General features: G+C 31.5%; 2 protein-coding genes and 1 long non-coding RNA gene across 3 annotated transcripts; all 3 read left to right on the top strand.

The window, feature by feature from the left end:
* The first annotated feature begins 473 nt into the window (after positions 1 to 473).
* Positions 474 to 3,354, top strand: LOC7476408 (probable receptor-like protein kinase At2g23200). The gene has a single exon (XM_002307254.4). The coding sequence runs from the start codon at positions 605 to 607 to the stop codon at positions 3,137 to 3,139; it is 2,535 nt and encodes an 844-aa protein (XP_002307290.4). The 5' UTR covers positions 474 to 604; the 3' UTR covers positions 3,140 to 3,354.
* A 559-nt stretch (positions 3,355 to 3,913) lies between these two features.
* Positions 3,914 to 5,259, top strand: LOC112327443 (uncharacterized). Its single transcript, XR_002981642.2, has 2 exons — positions 3,914 to 4,306; positions 4,535 to 5,259. It is a non-coding gene; the product is annotated as an uncharacterized LOC112327443 (long non-coding RNA).
* Positions 5,260 to 19,908: 14,649 nt separating this feature from the next.
* LOC127905286 (PAMP-induced secreted peptide 2-like) lies at positions 19,909 to 20,856 on the top strand. The gene is made up of 2 exons (XM_052452654.1): positions 19,909 to 20,493; positions 20,772 to 20,856. Exons 1-2 carry the CDS (start codon positions 20,228 to 20,230, stop codon positions 20,854 to 20,856), a joined length of 351 nt encoding a protein of 116 aa, XP_052308614.1. The 5' UTR covers positions 19,909 to 20,227.
* The last annotated feature ends 4,801 nt before the right edge of the window (positions 20,857 to 25,657 follow it).

The raw sequence follows: 25,657 nt of genomic DNA, 5'->3' as shown, positions 1-25,657 counted from the left end.
TCACTTTTTACTAGTGTTTGCCACTATTGCTTAAGATCACGCAAAACAGCTTCCTGGCAGAGTCCGTGACTTGCAGGTTAGAAAAGATAATAAAGATATTTGACTTGAATGCCTTAGCCACATTATAATAATTATTTTTATTTTTATATATTTTAATTAAATAACTTTAGAATTAAAAAAACATTAAAAAAATAATAAATATTATCTCTAAAAATAAATTATTTTAAAAATAAATTCATTATTTTTATATCTTTATCCCTACATATTTTTGTTTCTATTCTCTGTCTTCTTTCTTTTCCCAGCTGTAACCAATGAATATCTAGTGGAATAAATACGAGGGACCAATGGTATTTTAAGTGATTCTTTCCAAATGCAAAATGACAACCCATTCTTTTGGCAGATTATGCAGCCCTCCTTTAATTAGACCTTCCTGTAGCCTTCTTATCGTGTGGACTCTGAGGTCCACGAGTTGACCTGTCTCGGCCCTTCTGAAGTCTTTGTTTTTTTGTCCCAAGCTATTCGAATGAACTGGTGCTGAATTATCAAAAGGGCGTTAATAATCCTAAAATTAAGAAAAGAAAAATCAGGCGAAGGCACCTTTTCCATGGAAATGATCCAGAGCCACAAAACCCGATATCCTCTGCCTTCCGTTTTGTTTCTGCTTCACATGTTATCACTTCACCTTCCCTCCTTAGCTTACACTGTTCCAGACAAGTATTTCATCAGTTGTGGTTCAGACACCAATAGTACGGCTTCTGGCCGGACCTTCATCGGGGACTTGACTTCTGGGAATTCTGGTTCCTTCACCTTTACAAGGCAGAGTAGTCCTGTTAAAGATAGCAACAAGTCAACAGCCACACCACCTCTCTATCAAACAGCAAGGATTTTCAGAGAACGGTCTTCTTATGAGTTTGTGATCAGCAGTGCCGGTACTTATTTGGTACGACTCCATTTCTTTTCTTTCTCTTATTCAGCTAACCTCTCCACAGCCCTTTTCAATGTTTTGGCTTCTGAAATTTCACTTGTTGGTAACTTTAGTGTACCGCTTAGGAGCAACTCTCCCCTAATAAAGGAATTCTTTATTAACATCACTGTTGGCAAATTTCCGATATATTTTATACCCCAAGGATCATCTTTCGCATTTGTCAATGCCATAGAACTGTTCCTTGCCCCTGAGAATTTCATTCCTAGTTCCGCTCTACTCGTAAGCCCTGCTGGAAGTGAGGGCAAAAACGAGGACATACTCTCTATGGTTTTACTGACAATCCACAGAATAAATGTTGGAGGCCCCACACTCTCACCTGAAAATGACACTCTATGGAGATATTGGGTCCCAGATGATAGTTTTCTCTATAGTCCAGACACTGCCAAGAACATCAGCTCTCTTTCAAGCAAGCCTAATTCCCAAGGAGGAGTTAGCAAATACATTGCCCCTGATTTGGTCTATCAGACTGCCAAGGAGATGAATATAAATAACAGTAGGTCTTCAAATAACTTCAACATAACCTGGTCTTTTAATGTGAGCAAGAATGCTATGCACTTTGTTCGCGTTCACTTCTGCGATTTTTTAAGTGCATCACCTGGTGCTTTGTTGCGTTTCAATCTCTATATCTATAGCAACTTCAGTCTTCCAATCTCTCCATATGAAACAACTGGCCAGTTGGCCGCTCCTTTCCATGTTGACTATGTTGTAGATTCTGATGATTCTGGAATTATGAGGATCAGTATCGGCCCCCGTCAAGATTCTGGAAATCATACTGCCTTTTTAAATGGGCTAGAAATCATGGAGATAATGGGGGAACTCGGAAAGGTAGCAAGGACAAGTGATCCCAAGAACAAGAACACTAGTGTCTTTGTTGTTGGTGGCTCAGTTCTTGGAGGTTTGGTTCTCATCTGCATTTTGGCAGTTGTTTTATGCTTGGGTCGAAGATGCAGGAAACCAAAAGTAATGGAGACTTTGGATTGGTCACCTGTGCCGGTACATAGAGGAGGGAGCACTGACAGTAGGCTGCGGGTACCTGAAGGTGCCATGTTTGGCTCCTTGACGCCTAATTTAAACCTTGGATTGAGGATCTCTTTTGCTGAAATACAGTTCGCAACGAACAACTTTGATATCAAAAAGAAAATTGGCAAGGGTGGATTTGGGACTGTCTTCCGAGGAACTCTGAGTAATGGCACTGAAGTTGCTGTGAAACGAAGTGAGCCAGGGTCACACCAGGGCCTTCCAGAATTTCAAACAGAGATAATCGTTTTATCTAAGATTCGCCATCGCCATCTTGTTTCTTTGATTGGGTATTGTGATGAAAATTCCGAAATGATACTGGTTTATGAATTCATGGAGAAAGGGACATTGAGGGATCACCTGTATGATTCAGCTTTGCCTTCCTTGCCTTGGAAGCAAAGACTTGAAATTTGCATTGGTGCTGCAAATGGTCTTCACTATCTCCATAGAGGATCCTCTGGGGGATTTATTCATCGCGATGTCAAATCCACTAACGTCTTGCTTGATGAGAACTACGTGGCCAAAGTTGCTGACTTTGGGCTTTCAAGGTTATCAGGTCCTCCCGATCAAACTCATGTCAGCACAGTTGTTAAAGGCACCTTCGGTTATCTTGATCCTGATTACTTTAAGACCCAACAATTAACAGAAAAATCTGATGTCTACTCATTTGGCGTGGTTCTTCTTGAGGTTCTATGTGCAAGACCTGCTATCAATACCTTGCTTCCACTAGAGCAAGTAAATCTAGCTGAGTGGGCAATGTTCTGCAAGAAAAAAGGAATGCTGGAACAGATTGTGGATGCTTCAATAAGAAGCGAGATCAACCTCAATTGTCTAAGGAAATTTGTTGACACAGCAGAGCGATGCTTGGAAGAATATGGTGTAGATAGGCCTAATATGGGAGATGTGGTGTGGGATTTGGAGTACGCATTGCAACTACAACAAACTGCTATGCCAAGGGAGCTACATGAGGACAGCACAACCGATGCTTCAGCCATGCTAGCACTGCCTAATATTCAACATCTTCCTTCTCTTAGCATGTCAATGGAGAGGGATGATATGCCCATGTTGAGAGAGGATCTATCAAACTCACCGGCAATTGAAGTTTTCTCCCAATTAAGAATTGATGATGCCAGATGAATGCTTTAGGTATACAGAGACAAGTGTAGCAAAGTTCGAAGTTCATGCTATTTAGCCTTGCACAGACTGAACTGTCTTCTTTCATATGCCCCTCTTTGCATACTTCCTTTCGAATTTTGTTTTGCGTCGGATTAATATTGCTAATCAAACTGCAAGGCATGTTTATAATAGCAGAATTTTGCAATAAACAAAAAGCAATTTGAACTTTGGAGTAATATTATCCCTGCCAAGATATGCTTGATCTGTTTGCTTCCAGACTTCAACTTTTTGTATGAGAATCTCAGAAACAACCATCAAAAGCAAACTTTCCTTGATCAAAAGAAGATTATTGGTGAATGAATCGAGAGGAATAAATACTCCTAGCAAATTAAGGGCGTTCCTGTTAATGTTTTTGAGGAAGCAGCAATGGCCTTAGAGCTTACCCTGCTTCCTTCTTTGAAGGCTCAAGTTATAATATGATGCTGCAATTCTTCAGCTATATTCATGCATGAATGACTCTATCGTGCCCTGTACTTTACTAAATTTTTTTTTTTAAAAAAGAAGTATATATAACTGGCCTCTGAAAGATAAATATTCACCAATCAATTCTATGATATGTTTTTAGAACCAATAAATTTGTTTTTCAAGAAAATCCATGCTTAACACTGCTACATATTTTACTCTCTTGATATATAAAAATATCATGGATCTTTAAGTGTTTTTTCTTTTCTTTTAGTTGATTTTATGGATGTCTAATTCTTTCTCACTTATAATACAATTTATGATAGTAATACCATTACTGAATTCTTGAGTGAATTCACATGCATAACAATTCTTGATATTTGTAAAGACCTTCGATCGAGGGCTTGCAAGAACGGAGGATCTATCAAATATTTTTCTTTTCTCTTTTTATGTAACCTAGTAAATGGACCTTCATTTTTCTAGACATGGGCCTAAACAGCACAGACCTGACATGGGTTTATGACGATGAATGAAGTTTAGTTGCCTGATGTTATTGTGGCCTTGTCTTGAATGTAGTAGCAAATACGAGTGAACTCCGGCCACTCTGCCCAGAAGACAAGCTGTTGCCAATAGCGGTGGAAATCAATGCCGAAGAAATTCGAAGCAGAAAACGTTCACAGTTTCATCAACCTCTGCCTTTCCTTAACTGACCAAGAAACAGGAAAGGTAGCTAAACATAACGGTCAAATTTCTGTGTTATTAATGGAACATGAGTTATTTACTCTGTGCCTTTGGTGATCCTTTTAAACATAAAATTTATTTGTTCATCTGATAACATTCACACCTGCTATGTGCACCATCTAACAACATCAAAGAATTTCCATGAAACATGCACTTGTAACCTAACTTGCTTTAGCTACTTCTTCTTACATAAAACTAACAAGTGTTACACAGATGATGATTAGTGTCCGGCGCCTTTCCCGCTAGGTCCAGAGGAAGCCACCTTATACACCTCCCGCTCTGCTCCGGAAACCTGACCACCACCAGCGTCGTTAACAGGCTCTGGATCAACTGAAGCTTTCATATTGGTTGACACAGAACCAAACCCACGGTCATCGATAGGATCAGTAGCAGCATGGTGATCATCGCTCTCGTTCTTCGTTGCTGATGCAAGAGCTCTAGAATCAACGAGACTTGGGTTTGTAAAAAGTAGGATCATGAGCAAGATGAGTACGGCAAAACAGAAGTGTCTCATTGTTTGATATGTTGAAGCTGTTGGGTTATGGTTTTTTAAACTCTAATATTATTAGCAGCTCCACCTATGACAACCCTTGAAATATTCTCTTGAGACCCAAAAAGAGTGGAGCTCTTTTTTTGTCTTTTGGTTGGGGCAAAGAACGGAGCTGAAGGAGTTGATTTGGATTTTCGAATCTCCATTGAACAGGTTACCAACCTTAAATTATACACACAAGTCGCATTAAGGGATAGTTTGGGTGGCACAGGACGGAGGGGGCTTTTCTTGAAATGGGACCCTTCAACTAAGAACATTTGACTAGAAATTCTCTTCTGTTTGTTTCGAAGCAAATTTCACTTTCACATTTGTGTTTTTCCATTCCTTTTGTCTCTGAAATTGATTTACCAAATTTGGAAACACAGGTGGTGGAAATTGATTATTCGTTTAGGCCACATCTTTCATAGCAATTCATACAAGGGTTCTTTATTTTGTAATAGTAAAAAAAAATTAATTTGATATTTTTTATATGCGTGTGTGTAAGATACATAATCAGTTTGTAATGAAAGAAAATATACTTGCATCTTCTATGATTAAGTTTTTATTCCAATCATATACGAGGGGTGTAGTTTAATTGATCAGACTCTAGGTTTACTTTCTAGAGGTTACTAGTTCGAGTCTCACAAACCTCAGGGTCACTGGAGGCTTACATTGTCGTTAACTTCAGGGCCTGTGGGATTAGTCGAGGTGCGCACAAGCTAACTCGAACACCCACGTTAATAAAAAAATAAAAAATAAAAAACAAACTTACATCGTATATGATTAAGTTTTTATTCAATACTATTTTATTACTAAATTATTTTTGAAATCACATCCAACAACTTACATTTTTAAATTGAAATAGTTTTTTAATATAATATTAAAATTAATGATCTTTCTTGATTGAAGAACCCATTACTACCAACTTATCATTAGTTATTTCTAAATTTATTTGCTTTTTTTTTTCAACCCTTTTTGTTTTTTCCATTTTCTTTCTATCTTCACTATAGATCCTTTAGAAGAAAATCATATCACTATCAACCCTTATATTTCATCGAGTGCTCTAAACTCTAGTTTTATATATAATTTATTGACGGTGATCTATGTTGTTTGAACCTTCCATAAACAAGGCTTGATAATGCAACGTTCTTCGATGGTGATCTATCTCATCTGGCTACGTACAATGCAACCAATCCCTACACATATTATTATTTTAATAACAAAATGTTATGAAGGCCATCGACCTGCCATGTTGTCATTTACTTGTTTTAAATAGTAAATAATAATTTCTATTATGTTTTTCTAATTTTATGTGAAGGTAGCGTGAGGATTATATATGATCTCATTGAAATGAAATTGTTATTTTCCTTTTTAAATTAAAAGCACCGATTTCATTGCCTAATTTGGCTTTTGTGCTTAGTAAATTTTTAACTCCCGGTCTTTATTTAGTTATTTCCGAAAGGCAGCAGTGGAAAAGAAATATATAGTACTTATTAACTAGCTTAGATAATCTGCATTACGCTGCGCTGCCGGGATAAGTTTTATCACAATGTAAAAAAAAAATATTCATGCAATATTATTATTTTCGAAGAAATAAAAGAAAATTTAAGATTGAGGTAATTGAAAAAGATTGTTGGTGTTATCAGAATAATAACTCGAAAAACAAACTAAAAAATTACTATAAAATAAGTATATTATGTTTATATTTAATAAATTAATTTAATTTAATTCAAAAATAAAAATTCTTATAAGAAAGCTAAATTCAAAAAAGATCAAAAAGAAACCTAGGGTAACTTTTTTCATAACGAGTTTAAAATTCCATAGAAAGCAGGGAAAAAAAGCAAGAAAATGTTTGAGGATGAGACCGGAAAAAAAAGTTCAAAATGGGGAAAAAAGAAAAAGATCAAGCACATTCAAGTTAATCTCTCAAACTTATAACCCATTAAATTCCATATATTAGCTTAATGAATAAGCTCAATATCTGAACAATTTAATGTTGAATGATAAAATAAATTAATTTAATTAAAAAACAAAATTCTTTTTTAAAAAAACAAGATGTAACAAAGACAAAAAAAAAACTCAAGGCGGTAACAGAGCAATTTAATATTAAAAGATGAAATGAATTAATTTAATTTGATTAAAAAAATTAAAAAAAAAAAGCTAGATTTAACAAAGACTAAAAAAACTAAGGCAATCCGTGTTATTCTCAAAACAATTGAAAAATATAGTAGAAAATGAGAAAAAAAATTAAAGAATGAAACAAAAAAAATTACAAAAATAAACAAGCAAATTCGGACAAACCTTCTAAACTTGGATTAATATCTCAAACTCATAACCCATTAAGCTCTACATCGGGGTTTAATCAAGAAACTCAATACTTTACAATTTTAATGTCAAATGATGAAATCGCAAAAAAAATAATCAAACAAAAAAATTCAAGGTAAAAAAATAAAAGTAAGAAAAATGAGAATCAAATTCGATTGGAAAAAAAACACTCAAAGAAAATGAAATTAAAAAAAAATTAAGCCATTTCAAATAAAATAGATAATAATTAAAAGAATATGCATCAAATTTAATATATTAAAAAATTTATGGGAGATAAAATTAAAAAATAATAATTTTATAAAATTTTAAATAAAAAAGTACTAATAAAAAAAATTAAATTATATATCTAAAAAAAAAACTAATTGAAGAGTTGTGTTCATATTTTTAGGGTCATCGTGTTTTCTAAGATGAGAGAAAAAATATGAAAAAAAAAAAATAGTTGTTCACAACAAATTTGAGATGATGTAGTTACACGCGTTGTCTTGGCAGGTAAAGATCGTCGAGAGGATTCTATTTGCAATCTTGAAAGCCACCTGTATAGACAAGCACATCCTTCGCACACGCCGCCACAACATTTTTAGAGCTCCCACACACCTCCCAATAAATTATTTAAGTAATATTATATATTTAGTAAAATACACATCAGCCCCTCAGTCAAATCGGTTATTACTGAAAACCGAAAGGAAAATACACAAATGCTTGTGCATGCCAGCTTCTTGCAATTCAACATGCATAGTGAAAAATACCCCAGGTGAGAGAGATATATGCCATTTTACTTTCAAGAGTTAAGAAATCATTATACCATGCAAAAAAATGTGTGTGAAGACCAATCTACCCCCAATTACTTCGGAAATGCCCAGTGAACCACGTGGAAGAGATGAAAATGCCCTTGAGAGCAACCCTTGTCATCAAAAACACTGTTCCAATCCTTGTAATTGACTTCTTTTAGCTTTTTTTAATATAGCTAGGATCATCCATTATTAATTATTAACTTTAGTTAGAAATAAATAAATGAGCAAAAAATTTAATTAGTAAATTAAATTAATTCAGCTAGGCCTTGTTGGGCTTCAATTACTTTGCATGGTCTAAAAGTGAGAGATTATGCAATTTAACCAGCACTAAAATGAAGGAAAAAAAGGAAAGAGGGTATTTTCGAGATATAAATTGAAAAGGGATAATAAATTATAATTTGGGAATGGGAGGTGAAGAATTTGCCGTTCTCGATACCTCCTCCATTTCAGTGGTCAAGGAAGAAAGTATGATCAACGGTCAGGAGAGGACAGTAGAATCATGGAACAACCAGTACCATCCAAACCTCCTTTACAGAGTTTCACACTGTCTGTGTTCTAAATTGTTGGAGTGGACGTGAAATCTGAGAGCAAAAATCATGAATTATTATTATTCCTTTTTACTTATTCACAACTCATCTCCCAAAAAGGAACGGTGAGCTAAAGACAGGATGCACGAGTCAAGATGATTGAGAATTAAATCGTGGGTACGGACTTTCTCTTGAAAAGAACAGGAATATTCTTATTAGTGTCTTGACTGAAAAGATAGGCAAAGATATTTGAAAACAATGTTTTTTTTATTTTAAAATGATTGTTTTTTAAAATGTTTTTTACTTAGAAATATATCAAAATAATTTTTTTATTTTAAAAAAATTATTTTTGACATCAGCACATCAAAATGATTTGAAAATATTAATTTAAAGTAAAAAAAAATAAAAAAAAATTAAATTTTTTCAAAAACGATTTTGAAACGCAAAAATAAACAGGGAGCAGGGAGCTTTCATGTTTTTGTGTATTCCAAGTTTATTTTTATGTTCTTCACCTTTTTATATATTTATACTCACTAAAAATGTTATTATTATTGTATATGATTAGTAATTCTATGAAAAAGAATGTTATCTATAAATTGAAGATAATCACAAAATTAATTTTTTAAAAAAAAAAACTAATGTAGAACGATAATATCGTAAAAGAAAATGAGACTTTTCAAACCTGTGACTCGAGTTATTAGATCGAGAGCACTATAAATGTATATAAAAAAGTCCAATCTCAAACAAATAAAATATCAAATGATAAAACTAAGGAAAAAATAGTTGAAACCAATACAAAAGGATCTAAAAAAAATTGTAATTAAAAGAATGAGGTGAAATCGAAATAAAAAAATAAATTAGAGGACAAACCAAAAATTTCAATTGGAGAATTAAATTGAAACAAAAAATAACTTGAGAAAAGGAAAAACAAATCAAAAGAATGAGAGTTAGATTGAAAAAATATAAAATAACATAGACTTTGATTGAAAGATGAAATTAAAAACCAATAAAACTTTAACAAAAAGGCCAAGAAAAAAGATTAAAAATCAAAACAATAAGGACCAAAATGAAAAAAATAACATATGAAAAATTATAATTGAAGGACTAAATTAAAAACAAACAAAACTTTTATAAAATGAATAAGAACAAAACAAATAAATCAAATGAATATAGACTGAAATTAAAATACAAAAAACAAAGAGGACAACCGTGTATTTTTCTAGTAGAAGAGAGAAAGAAAGGGAATAAAAACAATCATCAGCAACAAACCGTCCATAATCCATCATCATGCGCCACACCAGGAGAAAACAAATGCAGTGGCACTTCTATAGTGTAAGACCCAGACTTTTGGCCCAAACCCAACCTAAGTTAACCTAGGTATATAAGGAAAAGTTGCAAGACAATTACTGTTCTCTCTTCTAAGTCTTGTGGCCGTCGTGACCCTCTCCTCATCAAACCAAGGATTTCAGTTTATGATCTTGAGTTTTTGGTTCAAGAAAGGTGGAAGTAGCAAGTAAGTGGTTCTCTTTCATATTACTTTTAATTATAGTTTGTTTATGGAATGATTAAATAGGAGATTAGGGTTTATAAGGATTGGAAGTTTATATTGTTAAGATTGATTTATGATTATTAAGGGTTTAATGTTAGGTGATTAATTAGTATGTTGTTGAAAATAAGGATTTATGAGTTGATTTGTTTAAATTAATTTTTATGGGTTAAGAAATTCATTTTTACCTTGCTGTAAAATCTGGATAGAATGGTCTTGAGGTTGAACTTTGATTTATGAAAATTTCAGTTTAGTCCCTAAACTTTGGAAAAATTACCATTTGACCCCTAAATGTATTTTGAGATTTTGGACGGTGTTATTATGAGGTTAATGATGATGAATCTCAGTTTGATAATTGATTTGGAATATTTTTAGTTTGGTCCCTCAATTTTGGGAATTTACATTTTAGTCCCTAAACTTTATAAAAATTGCAGTTCGGTCCCTAGTTCGTTCTAGACAGAATGGAGGATGGTTTATGGGTGAAATTTCAATATGGTTATGTATTTACAGTTTGGTCCAGTTTTGGTAAAATTACATTTTGGTCCCTGTTTCGGATAATTATCATTTTAGTCCCTAAACCTATGAGACTAAACCTGGTTTTCTTTTATGCATTGGAATCTTTTAATTGTGTTGTTTTTAGTTGCTTTTGAGTATATTTCGTATATTTATTGTAGGTTCTCCTAACGATCCTCAATAGGTTTTTTCGGGTCTTTCATCTGATATTCCTTTTAGTTTTATATTTTCCGGGTGAGTGGGATAATCTTTAATATGCATATAATATAAATAAATATATATATGTTGATTATACGATGAGTACAACCAGTAAATTTCTTGAATATTTATATATATTGCTTTATTTTTCGAGTACTCATTTATTCTTGAATTTGCACTCGCAATCTGTCGAACTAAATTCTATTTGATATGATATACATTTTTTTGATGATTCTGTGAATATCTATTATGCCTTGATATGGGACTTGTCAGTAACTCCATGCTAACGGAGAGTAGTTAGCCTATGTGCACATAGTATTCTGTATACCTAGCTGGTGAGAGAGGCATCAGCCTGTGGCGACTGATCATCCCACAGTGGTCACCTTTGGGTGTCATCTGGTCCTTCAGGTGTCATCTGATCTCTGACATGTATTCCACTACTTTATGATACTATGTTTAGTATGTATATGTATATGTATATGTATATCATGATAAATCAACTTGCAAACTATCAATATCTAAAATATCTAAAATGTATATTAAATATTATTCTGTCACTGAGCTGGTTGAACTCACCCCTCATTCGTAATATTATTTCAGGTTCTTAGTTTATGTTAGCATGTGGACTTGTTGAGTGTTCCTGCTTCTTTAATTTTGATCGGTATGCCTTGCTTATTTTACAAGGTTTTCCTTTTAGTTTTGATTTGATGTTTTAGATGCTCCACTATTACCTTGTTTTAATTAAGTTTGGATTTTGACAATGTAATGAGTATTATGGATTATTGTTTTTGTTTTAATTACTGATGAGGAGTTTTAAACTATCTTTTGGTTTCATCAGTTTTGAATAATATAATATTTTTGAAGATTATGAAATGCTGCGCATTTTTGAATAAATTCTTCTTTTGATATATCTGTTCTAAGGCTTAGCGTAGATGAGGTATCCTTTCGACACCGCTCCTGTGTTGCCGGTCATGGACCCAAGATTCGGGTCGTGACAAAGATGGTATCAGAGCTTGGTTTTGTTAAAACCTCGTAATTTGTTTTTTTATTTCAAACCCTGAAACCTAGTTTTGTTAAAACCTGAAACCTGGTTTTGTTAAAACCTGTAATCTGGTTTTGTTAAAACCCCCGTAATATGTGGAGCTTAGGATCCTTCTCGTCTAGTTGTGATTCCTCTTTGTCTTTTTGTTTTGAACTCTCTTTTTTATTGTTGTGTTGATATACATGTGAGGAAATATACATGTATGTAAATATTTGATATAAATATATAATTGGATATACTATGTATAATATATATGTTTTTCATACATGTGTGATTTTATTTGATACAAGTGTGTTATTGGATATAATGTATGTGGTTTGTAAACGTGAGAGAAAATACTCGTGTGTGTGAATATTTGATATAAATATATCTTTGAAAGTATTTGTATAATATGTGTATTTGAGTAATAATATTTCTTGGAAATACTTAAGCATAAGTATTTGCTATAAGTAAATTTTTGGAAGTATTTGTACAATATATGTAAATGAGCATGAAATATATCTTGTAAGTATTTATGAAATATGTGTATGTGGATATGTGTGTGTGATATGGAGTGAGTATTATTATAAATATTATTTAAAAGTATTTTGAATTATTAGAAGAATAATATTATATCTGAAATAAATATGATTTGTTTGTATATCTGATTTGTTATTGTATGATTTTGAAATATAAATTTGACATGAATTTTTGAGTGATTTTTGACATATAAATCGATATGAATTTTTTAGTTAAACAAGTTGGAATATCAATACTAGCTTGTGCGAAAGGATTCACATAGATCTGAATACTTTATGTATGTTTGATTTTCTGACTTGTAGCACTTTAAAAGTATGTATATGTACGAATAATGTTAGTGAGTGGATATTGGATGTAAGTATGTCTTTTTTAGTATTTGAACAACTTATAATATTTTTTTATTTAAATTTTATTTTTCATCATATTTATATCTATATGTGTTATCTTTGGTAAGTATTCTGAAAAATATGTCTAATAATCTTTTTTCTATGACATATATATATAGCTGGAAATATTCTATGAAATATATATGTTTGATAATATTTTTCTGGGTGTATTTATTTTGATTACTCTTTGAGTCGTGGAAGCTCATCTCTTTTCGTAATATTTTTATCTCAGAAATATAGATTTTGAATGCAAGAGAAAGTTGAAATATGATTAATCAGTTATGAATGATGAGACTGTTATTAGAGGCTTTCTTATTAAGGTTGTTATTATAGGCTTTTGATTATGATTTATATGTTGAGTAATATACTTATCTGGAATTGGGTAAATTGATGGTATGAAGATTGTATGTACAATCTATTACATACTAACAATTATGAATAATGGATTAAGATATTTGATTAATGAAATTTATTTGTGAATTTTTTCTTTTTAGGTTATGTCTGATATGTATGTAAGGGGGCTTATATGGTTATTATAGTTTATGGTGATCCTCTCGATTATGTGCTGGTATGGCTTTTGGGTATGACACCCCCCTCTTCACTCGTCTCAACCCTAAGATTGAAGTTTTTTTTTCTTCAAATGCTCATGTTTCTTTTATTTCTGTTATTTCGTTATTTCTGGTAGATATTCTTTATGTTTTATCTTGTTTTTGTATCATTGAGACTGTAGTGTTGAATCTTCATCTAGTGTTCTGTCTTCTTCCTTATCGAATTCATTTGAATAGTTCTCTGCATATCTGCATTGCTTTTAACTTCCGAACCAAAAGTATGATTTCAGCTGCATCAATTATTTTCTTACTCCGATTCTCGCCTACTACCAAATCAGTTATTTTTACCTCTAGATGATTTTCTTTGATTTTAGTTTCTTCTAATGTAATGAAGTCTTTGTGACTATGAACTTCTAATATAGATTCAACAGCCTTTTTGCTTGTTTTTATATTATGGAGTTTGTAATTTTGAGGTATTATATGGGCTTTTGCTTTCTTCTACTTGGACTTCATTTAGACTATCCTTTTGTACGTCTGTATTGAGTTCAACCCTAAATCCTGAGTTTTCAAGCTCATTTATTTCATCTTTATGCAAACATGTATCTCCTGTTATCTTTGGTGGAGATCGATTTTATGGATCGGTTGGTATTTCCACTTGCACACAATCTTCAATATTCTTAATAATCATTTCAGTCCCGCAATCCTTTTTCTTAGAATGAAATGCCATTACCAGTGTCTAATTTTGCTCTTCTAATTTCTCTTCCGGGACAATTTGACTTCAAGTACTCTCATATATTTTATAGTTCTTCAAACCTTGAGAATTAGTCATGGATACTAATTTTGGACCGTTCTTGATTTCTTCTTTAGTTTCATCAGGAGTTCCACATTCTTCTTGTAGTACCTTCTTTGGACTCTGATTTTGTATATCTTTATTGGATTGAAGCTTTAATTGGGAGATGTCATGTTCCCTACAATCATCATTTTGCAAGGACACGTCTTTTGTTTTTTCTCAAATAATCTTCCAGCAACTCCACATCCTTTATTTTTCTTCTCTTCTTTCAATTGTTGTTGAAATTCCTTGCTCTTCTTTTATATGATTTCTGGAGAATTCTAGTCAATAACAACTTCATTTATTGTTGCTTTAGCACCTAGAGATTCAACTATTTCAGAGGATTTCTCATTTTCCTCTTTTAATTTTGCTTATGATTAGCTCTTCAATACCATGATCTTTGGATTCATAAATTACATCTGAAGCCTTTTCATTTTCCTGGCATCATCTGCATCTATGTTTTCTTTAGCTATTTGCTCCCTTGTTATGTTTTCACGATCATTAATTGGAATTTGAGATGTCAAGTTTAAGTAAGGTATCTTAAGTCCCATGTTATCTTTGATTTTTTTTTTGTTGAACATGTTTTTGCTTTAATTTTAAGAGAAACACTATCATTTGAGGTAATATTAGAAACCCCATAACAACTTTTCATCCAGCTAAGCTTCTTCCAAGCTGGTTTTTGTTATCTTTACCATAATTGTTGCCTTGATCTTGTCACAACAACTATGTTCCTCCTTTATAGTCTTTATCATTTCATCTGAATTTTTAGTTGTTATGGTGGTTGAGAGAACTACATGCATCTTATCATCTTCCTCGCTTATTGCTTTTGCAAGCGACATCTCCTCCATGATTGATACCTCTCGAAAGTTTGAGCTCATAATTATTGTTTGTTCATTAGACTCTGTTACTTTATGACATTCCCCAACTATAAGTTTGGATTCTTTTACCTGATGCTTCAAATACAAAAACAAAAAATAAAATAAAATTTTTTGAGGATGTGTTTTCATTTAGGAAGAGATATGATTTGAGATAAGTTGTTTTTGAAATTTTGATCTAAGAGAAATTGGAGGGTGTGTTGTTTGATTTTGAGGGATATGAATTAAGAAAAGTTATGCATGAGATATTTTATTTTATTTTATGGGATGCATCAGAGTGCGTAACGAAAACATGGTGGTATTTATTGATTTTAGAAGTGGACTTTAAATGATAGTTTAAGAAATGAAATTTTTGAGATAAGTTATGAATAAATTGTTCGATCATGATGGAAAGACTTTTATTCTTAAATTTTAAATTCGAGGACGAATTTTGTTTAACGGGGGAAGTGTTGTAAGACCCAGACTTTTGGCCCAAACCCAAGCCCAAGTCAGCCCAAACCCAACCTAAGTTAACCTAGGTATATAAGGAAAAGTTGCAAGACAATTACTGTTCTCTCTTTTAAGTCTTGTGGCCGCCGTGACCCTCTCCTCATCAAACCAAGGATTTCAGTTTATGATCTTGAGTTTTTGGTTCAAGAAAGGTGGAAGTAGCAAGTAAGTGGTTCTCTTTCATATTACTTTTAATTATAGTTTGTTTATGGAATGATTAAAGAGGAGATTAGGATTTATAAGGATTGGAAGTTTATATTGTTAAGATTAATTTATGATTATTAAGGGTTTAATGTTAGGTGATTAATTAGTATGTTATTGAAAATAAGGATTTATGAGTTGATTTGTTTAAATTAATTTTTATGGGTTAAGAAATTCATTTTTAGCTTGCTGTAAAATCTGGACAGAATGGTCTTGAGGTTGAAGATGACCAAATTTTATTTTGGTCCTTGATTTATGAAAATTTCAGTTTAGTCCCTAAACTTTGGAAAAATTACAATTTGACCCCTAAATGTATTTTGAGATTCTGGATGGTGTTATTATGAGGTTAATGATGATGAATCTCAGTTTGATAATTGATTCGGAATATTTTTAGTTTAGTCCCTCAATTTTGGGAATTTACATTTTAGTCCCTAAACTTTATAAAAATTATAGTTCGGTCCCTAGTTCGTTATAGACAGAATTGAGGATGGTTTATGGGTGAAATTTCAGTATGGTTATGTATTTACAGTTTGGTCCAGTTTTGGTAAAATTACATTTTGGTCCCTGTTTCGGATAATTGTCGTTTTAGTCCCTAAACCTATGAGACTAAACCTGGTTTTCTTTTATGCATTGGAATCTTTTAATTGTGTTTCTTTGAGTTGCTTTTGAGTATATTTCGTGTATTTATTGTAGGTTCTCCTAACGATCCTTAATAGGTTTTTTCGGGTCTTTCATCTGATATTCCTTTTAGTTTTATATTTTCCAGGTGAGTGAGATAATATTTAATATGCATATAATATAAATAAATATATGTATGTTGATTATACGATGAGTGCAACCAGTAAATTTCTTGAATATTTATATATATTGCTTTATTTTTCGAGTACTCATTTATTCTTGAATTTGCACTCGCAATCTGTCGAACTAAATTCTATTTGATATGATATACGTTTTTTTTTATGATTCTGTGAATATCTATTATGCCTTGATATGGGACTTGTCAGTAACTCCATGCTAACGGAGAGTAGTTAGCCTATGTGCACATAGTATTCTGTATACCTAGTTGGTGAGAGAGGTATCAGCCTGTGGCGACTGATCATCCCACAGTGGTCACATTCGGGTGTCATCTGGTCACCTTTGGGTGTCATTTGATCACCTTCGGGTGTCATCTGATCTCAGACATGTATTCCACTACTTTATGATACTATGTTTAGTATGTATATGTATATGTATATGCATATCAAGATAAATCAACTTGCAAACTATCAATATCTAAAATATCTAAAATGTATATTAAATATTATTCCCTCACTGAGTTAGTTGAATTCACCCCTCATTCGTAATATTTTTTGAGGTTCTTAGTTTCTGTTAGCATGTGGACTTGTTGAGTGTTCCTACTTCTTTAATTTTGGTCGGTATGCCTTGCTTATTTTGCGAGGTTTTCCTTTTAGTTTTGATTTGATGTTTTAGATGCTCCACTATTACCTTGTTTTAATTAAGTTTGGATTTTGACAATGTAATGATTATTATGGATTATTGTTTTTGTTTTAATTATTGATGAGGAGTTTTAAACTATCTTTTGGTTTCATCAGTTTTGAATAATATAATATTTTTAAAGATTATGAAATGCTGCGTATTTTTGAATAAATTGTTCTTTTGATATATTTGTTCTGAAGTTTAGCGTAGGTGAGGTGTCCTTTCAACACCGCTCCTGCGTTGCCAGTCATGGACCCAAGATTCGGGTCGTGACATATAGACACGACATAAGGTCAGATTTGAACACTGGATGGCGTATCATGCGACGCCCAAAAGGCGTAGACACAATCCATGCGTTGACGCGTAATGAGTATGCGCCAGTAGCTTCTAAGAAAAAATAAAAATTCAATGTAAATAATACCAAAACCCTCATTACCCTGAAAATCACAACAACAAAAAAATGAATTATGACTTTCCTAATATTTAGAGGATCGTAATATATTGCTAAACATTGTATTTGATCTTCAAATATAAATCAATTAGTTTCTCAAGGTATAACAATTCTTCTCTTCTAAAAGGATTTAGTAGATTTTTGGTCTAATGATTCTTATAAATTAATATTAGAGACTGAATAATTAAATAACTTATAATTTGTAATCACGTTGTCTTGAAGAATTGATCAAGCACTAGAAAGAAGAATTAATTTGTAAGTAATATTCATATAAATCATAAACAACTTTACATTATTTAATGGGATCTACGAGACTCTTAAACATATTTTAAATTATTATTTTTATTACATTCATATTTTTTAGAAAACCCAGAGTTGGCCCAATGAACCCACCATCTAAAAGCCATTTTATTTTCTCCTTCACACGGTTAATTATGTCTAGAATCATTCTTCTTGGAGGCTGTTTATATGGCTTAAACCCTAGCCCCATTTTTTTCTTCTACCTGCTGCCTCTTTCCCATAACCCTATTTTTTCTTCTACTTTCTCCATGCTTCTTCTCTCGCTTCTATCTATCGGATATACAAAAAGAAGTTGCTTTAAAGAAATTGCAATTTTTTTTTGTAAAAGAAGGATGGTGGAATAAGTGTTAGGCATTAAACCATGTCTCAATAAGCAGAAAAAACGTAATAAAAGAAATGAAAAAAAAACCCAAAACACCCTTCTAAAACCACTTAGGGCTTGTTTGAGATTGTAGTTGCAGTTGCGATTCAAAGTATTTTTCGTTTAGAAATACATGAAAATGATGTTTTTTTATTTTTTAAAAATTATTTTTGAGATTAGCACATCAAAACGATTTAAAAACATAAAAAAATATTTTTTAACAAAAAAAATAAAATTTGAAGGAATACAGTTTCAACCGCATTCTCAAACAGTCTCTAAGCATTCTAACATAACCAATGGAAAAATCATCACTAAATTATTAAAATTTATAGTGAATTTACTCGCAATCTATAGTGTACACACCAAGCACTTTTTTTTTTAATATATCAAATATCACCATTATTTTTATTAATTAAATTAAGGAAATTTATTCTCTCCTTTAAAATAAAATAAAAAACTTAAAGAACATTTCTTTGTTTTCATATCACATATCAACCCGTTTATTTTTTCATTGGAAATACTTTTATAAAAATCTAAATTTGTTTTTTTAATTAATTATTTTTTGATATTTTTAGATCGTTTTTTATATGTTAATATTAAAAATAAATTTTAAAAAATAAAAAATAAATTATTTTAATTCATTTCTAAAAAAAAATACACTTTAAAAATAAACTACTCCCATAATATCAAAAAAAATATATATATATCATTCATAAACAAGAAGAAGCGTGAAAGTTTGAGAGACTGAGAATCTACCTACTCTTAGAATGCCTATAAATATTTTTAATATTAAAGGATTATTCTTTACGGTGAAATGATGTATTGACTTAAATAAAACTATTGATTTGTTGACATTTAAAGCATATCTTTAAGAAATCTAGATGGATTTCTAATACAAGTTTGAAAGGCATGACTGGAAATTTTATGCTTGACTACGTTGTAAATTTAAATCAACCATGTTTATGGATTTATATAATCCTAATTGGACTAATTTTTTTTTTTAAATAAAGATTTATAGTATGCATAAAGAATACTAAAACACTATTTTCTTCAAAGAATAGAATAATAAATTCATACTTCCATACGTCAAGGCTAAGATGACCCTCATGGTCAATTCCAATATATATATATATATATAATTAAATTGTTCAAACTTTCTCCTAAAATTGAATAATTTCTTAAGGAAAATTAACATGAAAAAATTATAGAATAGTAATATTTATTAACATACAAGTCAATATAAGTATTGAATAAAGTATATTTAGTAATAATTCTATAAAAAAATATTTTACATTATATTTTACATTAATATGAAACTGGAGCTAGCTCCTCTCAAGGTTTCCTCTGAAAAAATAGATATTGGTTAATTTTTATCCTTTTTAACTAATTAATTTATTATAATTAATAATAAAAAAAAGTGTAGGCTCCGGAAATGGTTAAGCGCTCTAATTCAACAAGAAACGTGTCCCTCGCCCCTGTCAATGCTAGCCTTGGACTCCTTTGCCATCTACCCTATCGAAGCAAATGCAGCCATTGACAGTTGACTAGTCATGCATTCTTCACGTTTCATGGAGTCACCAAATCCATTGGAATTCAAAGACTGCAAATTTCCCATGACTTTCCCCCCTGTAAAACATCATACAGACTAACGCCGCTCTATCTATAGGAATCAGATTCAAAATTCTACACCTTCTAATTTGGATTATCAAGCTCATCAGTATGCATTTCGTTGAATCCTAAGAATAAAGAAGCTGCCTCGTTGCTTCCTAGGCACTCCCTTGCTAGTCTCACCTCTCACGTTAGTTTGAATGGAGTTTGCAAGCCCAAATATTCCAGTCAAAGAATCCTCATCCCACAAGCTAATAATATGTGTTTGTATATATAGCACAGCACACGGGCTTCTCCTCCATGTCCCATTATCTCGCACACCTTTCTGCACAAACAAAGCAATATCAGTCCTCTGCCTATACAATACTTCTTGATTTTCCGCATTGATTAACATGGCAGCCATGCTCAAATCTCTCAGCTTCTTTTTCATTCTTTTGACGGTAAACTCCCTTCTCTTCATTGAGACCGAAGCCCGTCCATTCAGCGTCGTGAAGCCCAGAAACTCTGCTTCTAGCAGAGCTATTGAGAGTTTCTTCGATGGATTATCTCTCGGAGAACTCAAGCAGTCAGGCCCAAGTCCCGGTGTAGGAAACAGTTTTACCAACAGTCAGACACTCGGAGGAATTAAGGATGGTCCTAGCCCTTGCTGTGGAAACAAGTATACCACCGGCACCCATCATTGACTCCTTTCTGTTCAGCCACTCGATTCTTATTTTGCATCCACGTAATTAGCTGCCGGCCGGTTCATTACTTCGTTCAGGGTGCCTGCAAATACTATAGTTTTCAAGCCATTCCTTTGTTATTTATTTGATATAGATCATACATGTTTATTTTCATTATTTGATATAGATCATACATGTTTATTTTCATTATAGATTATTTCCTTGTTCTTCTAGTTTTTGTTTTATGATCATGATGATTCATGTACTGATACAGTTTTTATAAAATAAGAGATATAGTAAAAGGTCAAGATAACAATGCTGAGAATATATTCACCGCTGTCTTCAAATTCTTAGTATAATCTCCATTTGTAGGTTTTTAATTCGACCAAGACTTCTTTTCTAGCTTTACTGCCCCCAATTGAGACTGTAAGCAAACTCCAAAGAGATCCAAAACCACAATTAAGATCACAAATATCACGATAAGCACAGTATGTTTTGAATAAGACGACATTTTTCACCTCCATTTTCTTTAAAAAAATATATATTTTGCATTAGTAGGGTTGGATTAGGTGGAAAAAACTTATTCAAAACTAGTAACACCACGAGAAATGCATACAGTGGTGTTGCTCATGCTAGATTGGGCACTAAGAGATGCATAAAACTTGCAAGAGTGGCTTCCAAATACGGATTCTTCACCCATTGTCTCCGCAGTTCATCACTTATTTTGTGGACTTCATAGATTTTGTATCATGTACTATATTCTTAAACCTCATTAGATAGGTGATTAACACTGGTCCTTTCATAAGAATTGCCATCACATCTGTAAAACAACTTGTGTTTGCTACTGCCAAATTTCAAAATCCTAACAGAGACACAGTTATTGCATTTGTTGCACTTAATTAGGTGGTCCAGGCCGGGTTAATCTTTTGTAACTTAGAACAACGATGTTCAAGTGCTGCTAGCCTATTTTAGAGGGTGTTTGTGTTAGAGGTGGAGGTTGAGGTTTGGATGTGGGATTCACTAAAAAGCTATGAAAAGCAAAAAATATTAGCTTTTGTGGTTGAGTTTTGTGCATAATTGGGTTGTACGCAACCACAACCTCAACCACAAAAGCTAAACCAAACACACTAAGGAGAAACAAATTCTCGCAAGTCGAGTTATACACTTTACTAGGTCTAATAAAATAATTTAATTTAATTATATGATTAAGAAAACAATGATAGTAAATGAACTTAAATCTAAAGAGAAAAGGAGATAACGATGACGTGTAAAAAAAGAATGTTTGCCAAAAAAATTTATAAAACTAAATTCCAAGATAACCCAATGTTTAAGGATGAAATTGGAAAAAAAAATAACAAAAAAAAAGTCTGAGCCAATCCAAGCTAGCATGGAAAACTCGTGACCCGAGTCGTGAGACCAAGCCATCCTCATAGAAAAAAAAAATAAAGAAGCTCAATCTTTAATAAATTCAATGTTGAAGGCTGAAATCAAAAAAGAAAACCAGTGTAAAAGAAATAAAAATAAAAGACCAATGTCAATCCGAGTTAATATTTCATATAAGTGACCCGGGTCATTAGACTGGGATCATCACATTGAAAAACGATATGAAGCTCAATTCTTAACAATCCAATATTGAAGGATGAAATTAAAAAAAAAAGGATCAAAAGCAAAAAAAATTAAAAGAATAAGAACCAAATTTGAAATAAAATAAAATGATGTAAAAGCCTCGAGTCAATCCAAATCAGCATGGAAAATCCATGACACGGGTCATGATATCGGGTTATCATCATAGAAAGCAAAACGTAAAAATATAAAGAAGCTTCATCTTCAATAAACTCAATGTTGAAGGATAAAATCGAAAAACAAAATTGATATAAAGAAATATTAAAAAAATATTGATGGCAATCTAGGTTAACATATCATACTCGTGACCCGGGTCATGAGATTAGGATCACCACATAAAAAAAATATGAAGCCTAATTCTCAATCAATCTAATATTGAAGGAAGAAGTTGAAAAAAAAATTAATTTAAAAGAAGGATCTAATGAAAAAAATATAAAAATAAAAGCAATTAAAAGATTGATGATCAAACTTGACATAAAAATAAAATAATATAAAAGCCACGAGTCAATCCAAGTTAGTATATAAAATTCGTGACCTAGATTGTCAGATAAGGTTATTCTTATAGAAAGAAAACCAAAAAAATTAAAGAAGCTTAATCTTTAATAAACTTAATGTTGAAGAATGAAATTTATAAAGAAAATCAATGTAAGAATATATTATAAAAAAAACCGATATCAATTCGGGTTAACTTTTCATACTCATGAGACTAGGATCACCAGACTGGAAAAAATTACAAAGCCATCCCAACCAATCCAATGTTAAAGGAAAAAAAATTGAAAAAAGAACACCAATTTCAAAAAAGGAACAAAAAAAAAACAGAAACAACAAAAAACTTAAGGACCAAATCTAACATAAAAATAAAATAAAATAACGAGGAATGAAATTGAAAAAGAAAAGCATATAAAAAATAACAGTAAAAAATAAGGATTAAATTTGCTGTAAAAATCAAATAAAACCAAATGCCAATGGATAAAATTGAAAGAAAGAAAAAACAATCAGATAAAGGATTCAAAAGAAATAAAGAGCAATCAAGACTATAATTGAAATAAAAACAAAATAGAAGGACAACTTTATATTTTAGTTTGGCTAGCACGATTCCCGAGAAGAGGAGAAAGAAAGAGGGGAAGAAAGAAATTAAACCATCGTGAGTCACTGTACATGCATCGCTCCATGCAATGTGTCGCCACTTGACCCTTTAGATGACATGGCAATTGGCTTTTTCGGCCACCCAGAAGCACCAGACGAGCCACCCAAAGAGCGTGGACGTCTCCTACATGTTATTCATGTCACACACATGCCAATAACTTCTTCTTAATAATATTGATACAATCCATGCAAGGATTGCACAATCAAATTCGGTCTTGAGCTTATTTTTTATAATACAAAATTTTACACTAACAAACATAACTTTTGATCAGTCCATTGGGTCGAGCTGAAATTTTAACAAAAAGTTTTAAATGTCTTGTTTATATACGACTAAAAATTGTTTATATATGATTAAAAATTGAAAAGGCTTGTGATAAGATCGATAAGATACTATATAGAAATTGTATTAGTTTCCTAGTTTATTTAAGATTTTTTTTCTATTTTATTTAGAACTCTTTTATAATTTGTCCAACATTTTTAGAATGTTTTTAACTATTATAAATAGGATTATTTAGTAATTTAGGATTCTTTTTCGTATTTTATTTAGAACTCTTTAATAATTTGTTCAACATTGTTTAGGATATTTTTACCTATTACAAATAGGGTTATTTAGTTTGTATTTAGGTTTTTTTAATAATAAATGAATTGATTATTCAGAAATAAAACTTGTGTGTGAGATTCCGCTCTTACTCTTGGTTCCTTATAGAATTACTCTGACTTATCGATGAATTAACCAAGTATCGTGACACCTTCTATACTTCTTATTCACGTCTCGATCATAGATGTTGGGTGGGGGTTGGTTACTTATAGTCATGTGCCTCTGTACAGATTATTGTTGTGTCAAGCTCAATTACAAGCCTGAATTTAGCTTTCTTGGAAAGAATCGAATTAACTGTGGGTTTCTAGATCTTTATATCCATAATGTTCGTATCAAATATTTTATATTTTTTTAAAATACTGAATTGCCTCTAAGTTCACTTGATAATTAAAAAAAAAAAAACCCAGGTTTAAATGACTTGGACACAAGTATAAGAAATTTTGATTTTAAGGATAATTTAATCATTTTAATTTTAAAACTAAAATGAAATTCCAAAAAAGCCTCTAAAAACAAGTTAAATGAATTTTGTTTTTATTGTATGTTTAGTAATTTTATTGTGCAATGAAAATGTGAGATGATTGAGATGCCCTCAGTCAATTTGGTAATGACAAATTAATCCCATTAAAAAGACCATATTACCCCTCAAACCAAGTTATTTGGTTTGGCTTCGTAAGAGTAAATTAGTCATTTCACTATGTGAATCCATGGTGAAATGTGAGTACATGTATAGTTAAACATCGAGACCAATTAGGTTTTTTAATTGTTAAATGATTTTGATGTGAAATGACTAATTTTAATGTTTGATTTGTGAAGTTACATAAGAAAATCTCACCGTGTTTATTTATTTTTTTAAAAATAAATAGAAACAGAAGATAGAAATTTCAAGTGGAAATATTGATATCATGAAGAAATCTTAGATCTATAAAACTAGTTACTACTTGAACCTATAAAATTTATATGAGAGAATGGTTGCATTTCAATACTTTAGAGCATTATATTAGCCCTTTTTTTTGGGTGGACAAATTACCTTCATGCCATTATAAAAGATGTAATGGCATATTTATTATAATAATTTTGATGTTATTTTTAGCTAGAAATTGATATTCATTGGTGAAAACAAAATACAGAATTTTTCTATAAAATTACACCCATCTGAAAGTGTAATTTTCAAATATAAAAGTGTCAAGTGTTGCCGTGATCAAGCCATATGATGTTGATTGAAATTTACCCATTAATTAATGATATATACTAATGACCGTCGAAGGATAACTTCCACGTTTCCGTTAGTAGATATTGCAATTTTTAATCATTCAATAAAGTATAACACTACAATGTTGTTATATTATCAAATCATAAATTAACAATGTTTTCATGATTTTACCTCTCATATCAAAAACTTTAACATTGGGAATTGAGGATATTGAAATCATTTTACAAGATTTATTGGTGATTACTAAATTAATAAAAAATAAATAAGTTTTTTTTCATATTAATTAAATAATGGAAGGACCAAAACACTATTGAAAAAAAAAAAAAAAAACTAGAGTCGAATGATATTTTTTTATTCTTATAATGGTTTTTACATAATTATAATATAAGATGAGAAGCAATTTGGTACTTGACTAGATATAAAAAAAAAAAAAAACACACAATGAAACGACTAAAATACTCTTAGAAATAAAAATATTAAAACTTGCCTAAAAGGATCTTCATCTTTACACAGAGATTTTTTTGTTATTTTGAGGTAAGCCAAGGGGCAATTAGGTTTTTTTCTTATTTTTCTCTCTCCCTTC

This window comes from Populus trichocarpa, chromosome 5 (genome assembly GCF_000002775.5).
Source record: "Populus trichocarpa isolate Nisqually-1 chromosome 5, P.trichocarpa_v4.1, whole genome shotgun sequence".
NCBI lineage: Eukaryota > Viridiplantae > Streptophyta > Magnoliopsida > Malpighiales > Salicaceae > Populus > Populus trichocarpa.
Note: the sequence above shows the minus strand (reverse complement) of the source record. Positions and strands in the feature narration are given on the sequence as shown.

What these genes read in the sequence shown, in the direction of transcription:
- LOC127905286 (XM_052452654.1), top strand. Translation starts at nt 20,228, where the DNA reads ATGGCAGCCATGCTCAAATCTCTCAGCTTCTTTTTCATTCTTTTGACG. An exon ending in AGCCCTTGCTGTGGAAACAA is followed by an intron (nt 20,494 to 20,771) that starts GTATACCACCGG and finishes GTACTGATACAG; the next exon opens with TTTTTATAAAATAAGAGATA.
- LOC7476408 (XM_002307254.4), top strand. Translation starts at nt 605, where the DNA reads ATGGAAATGATCCAGAGCCACAAAACCCGATATCCTCTGCCTTCCGTT.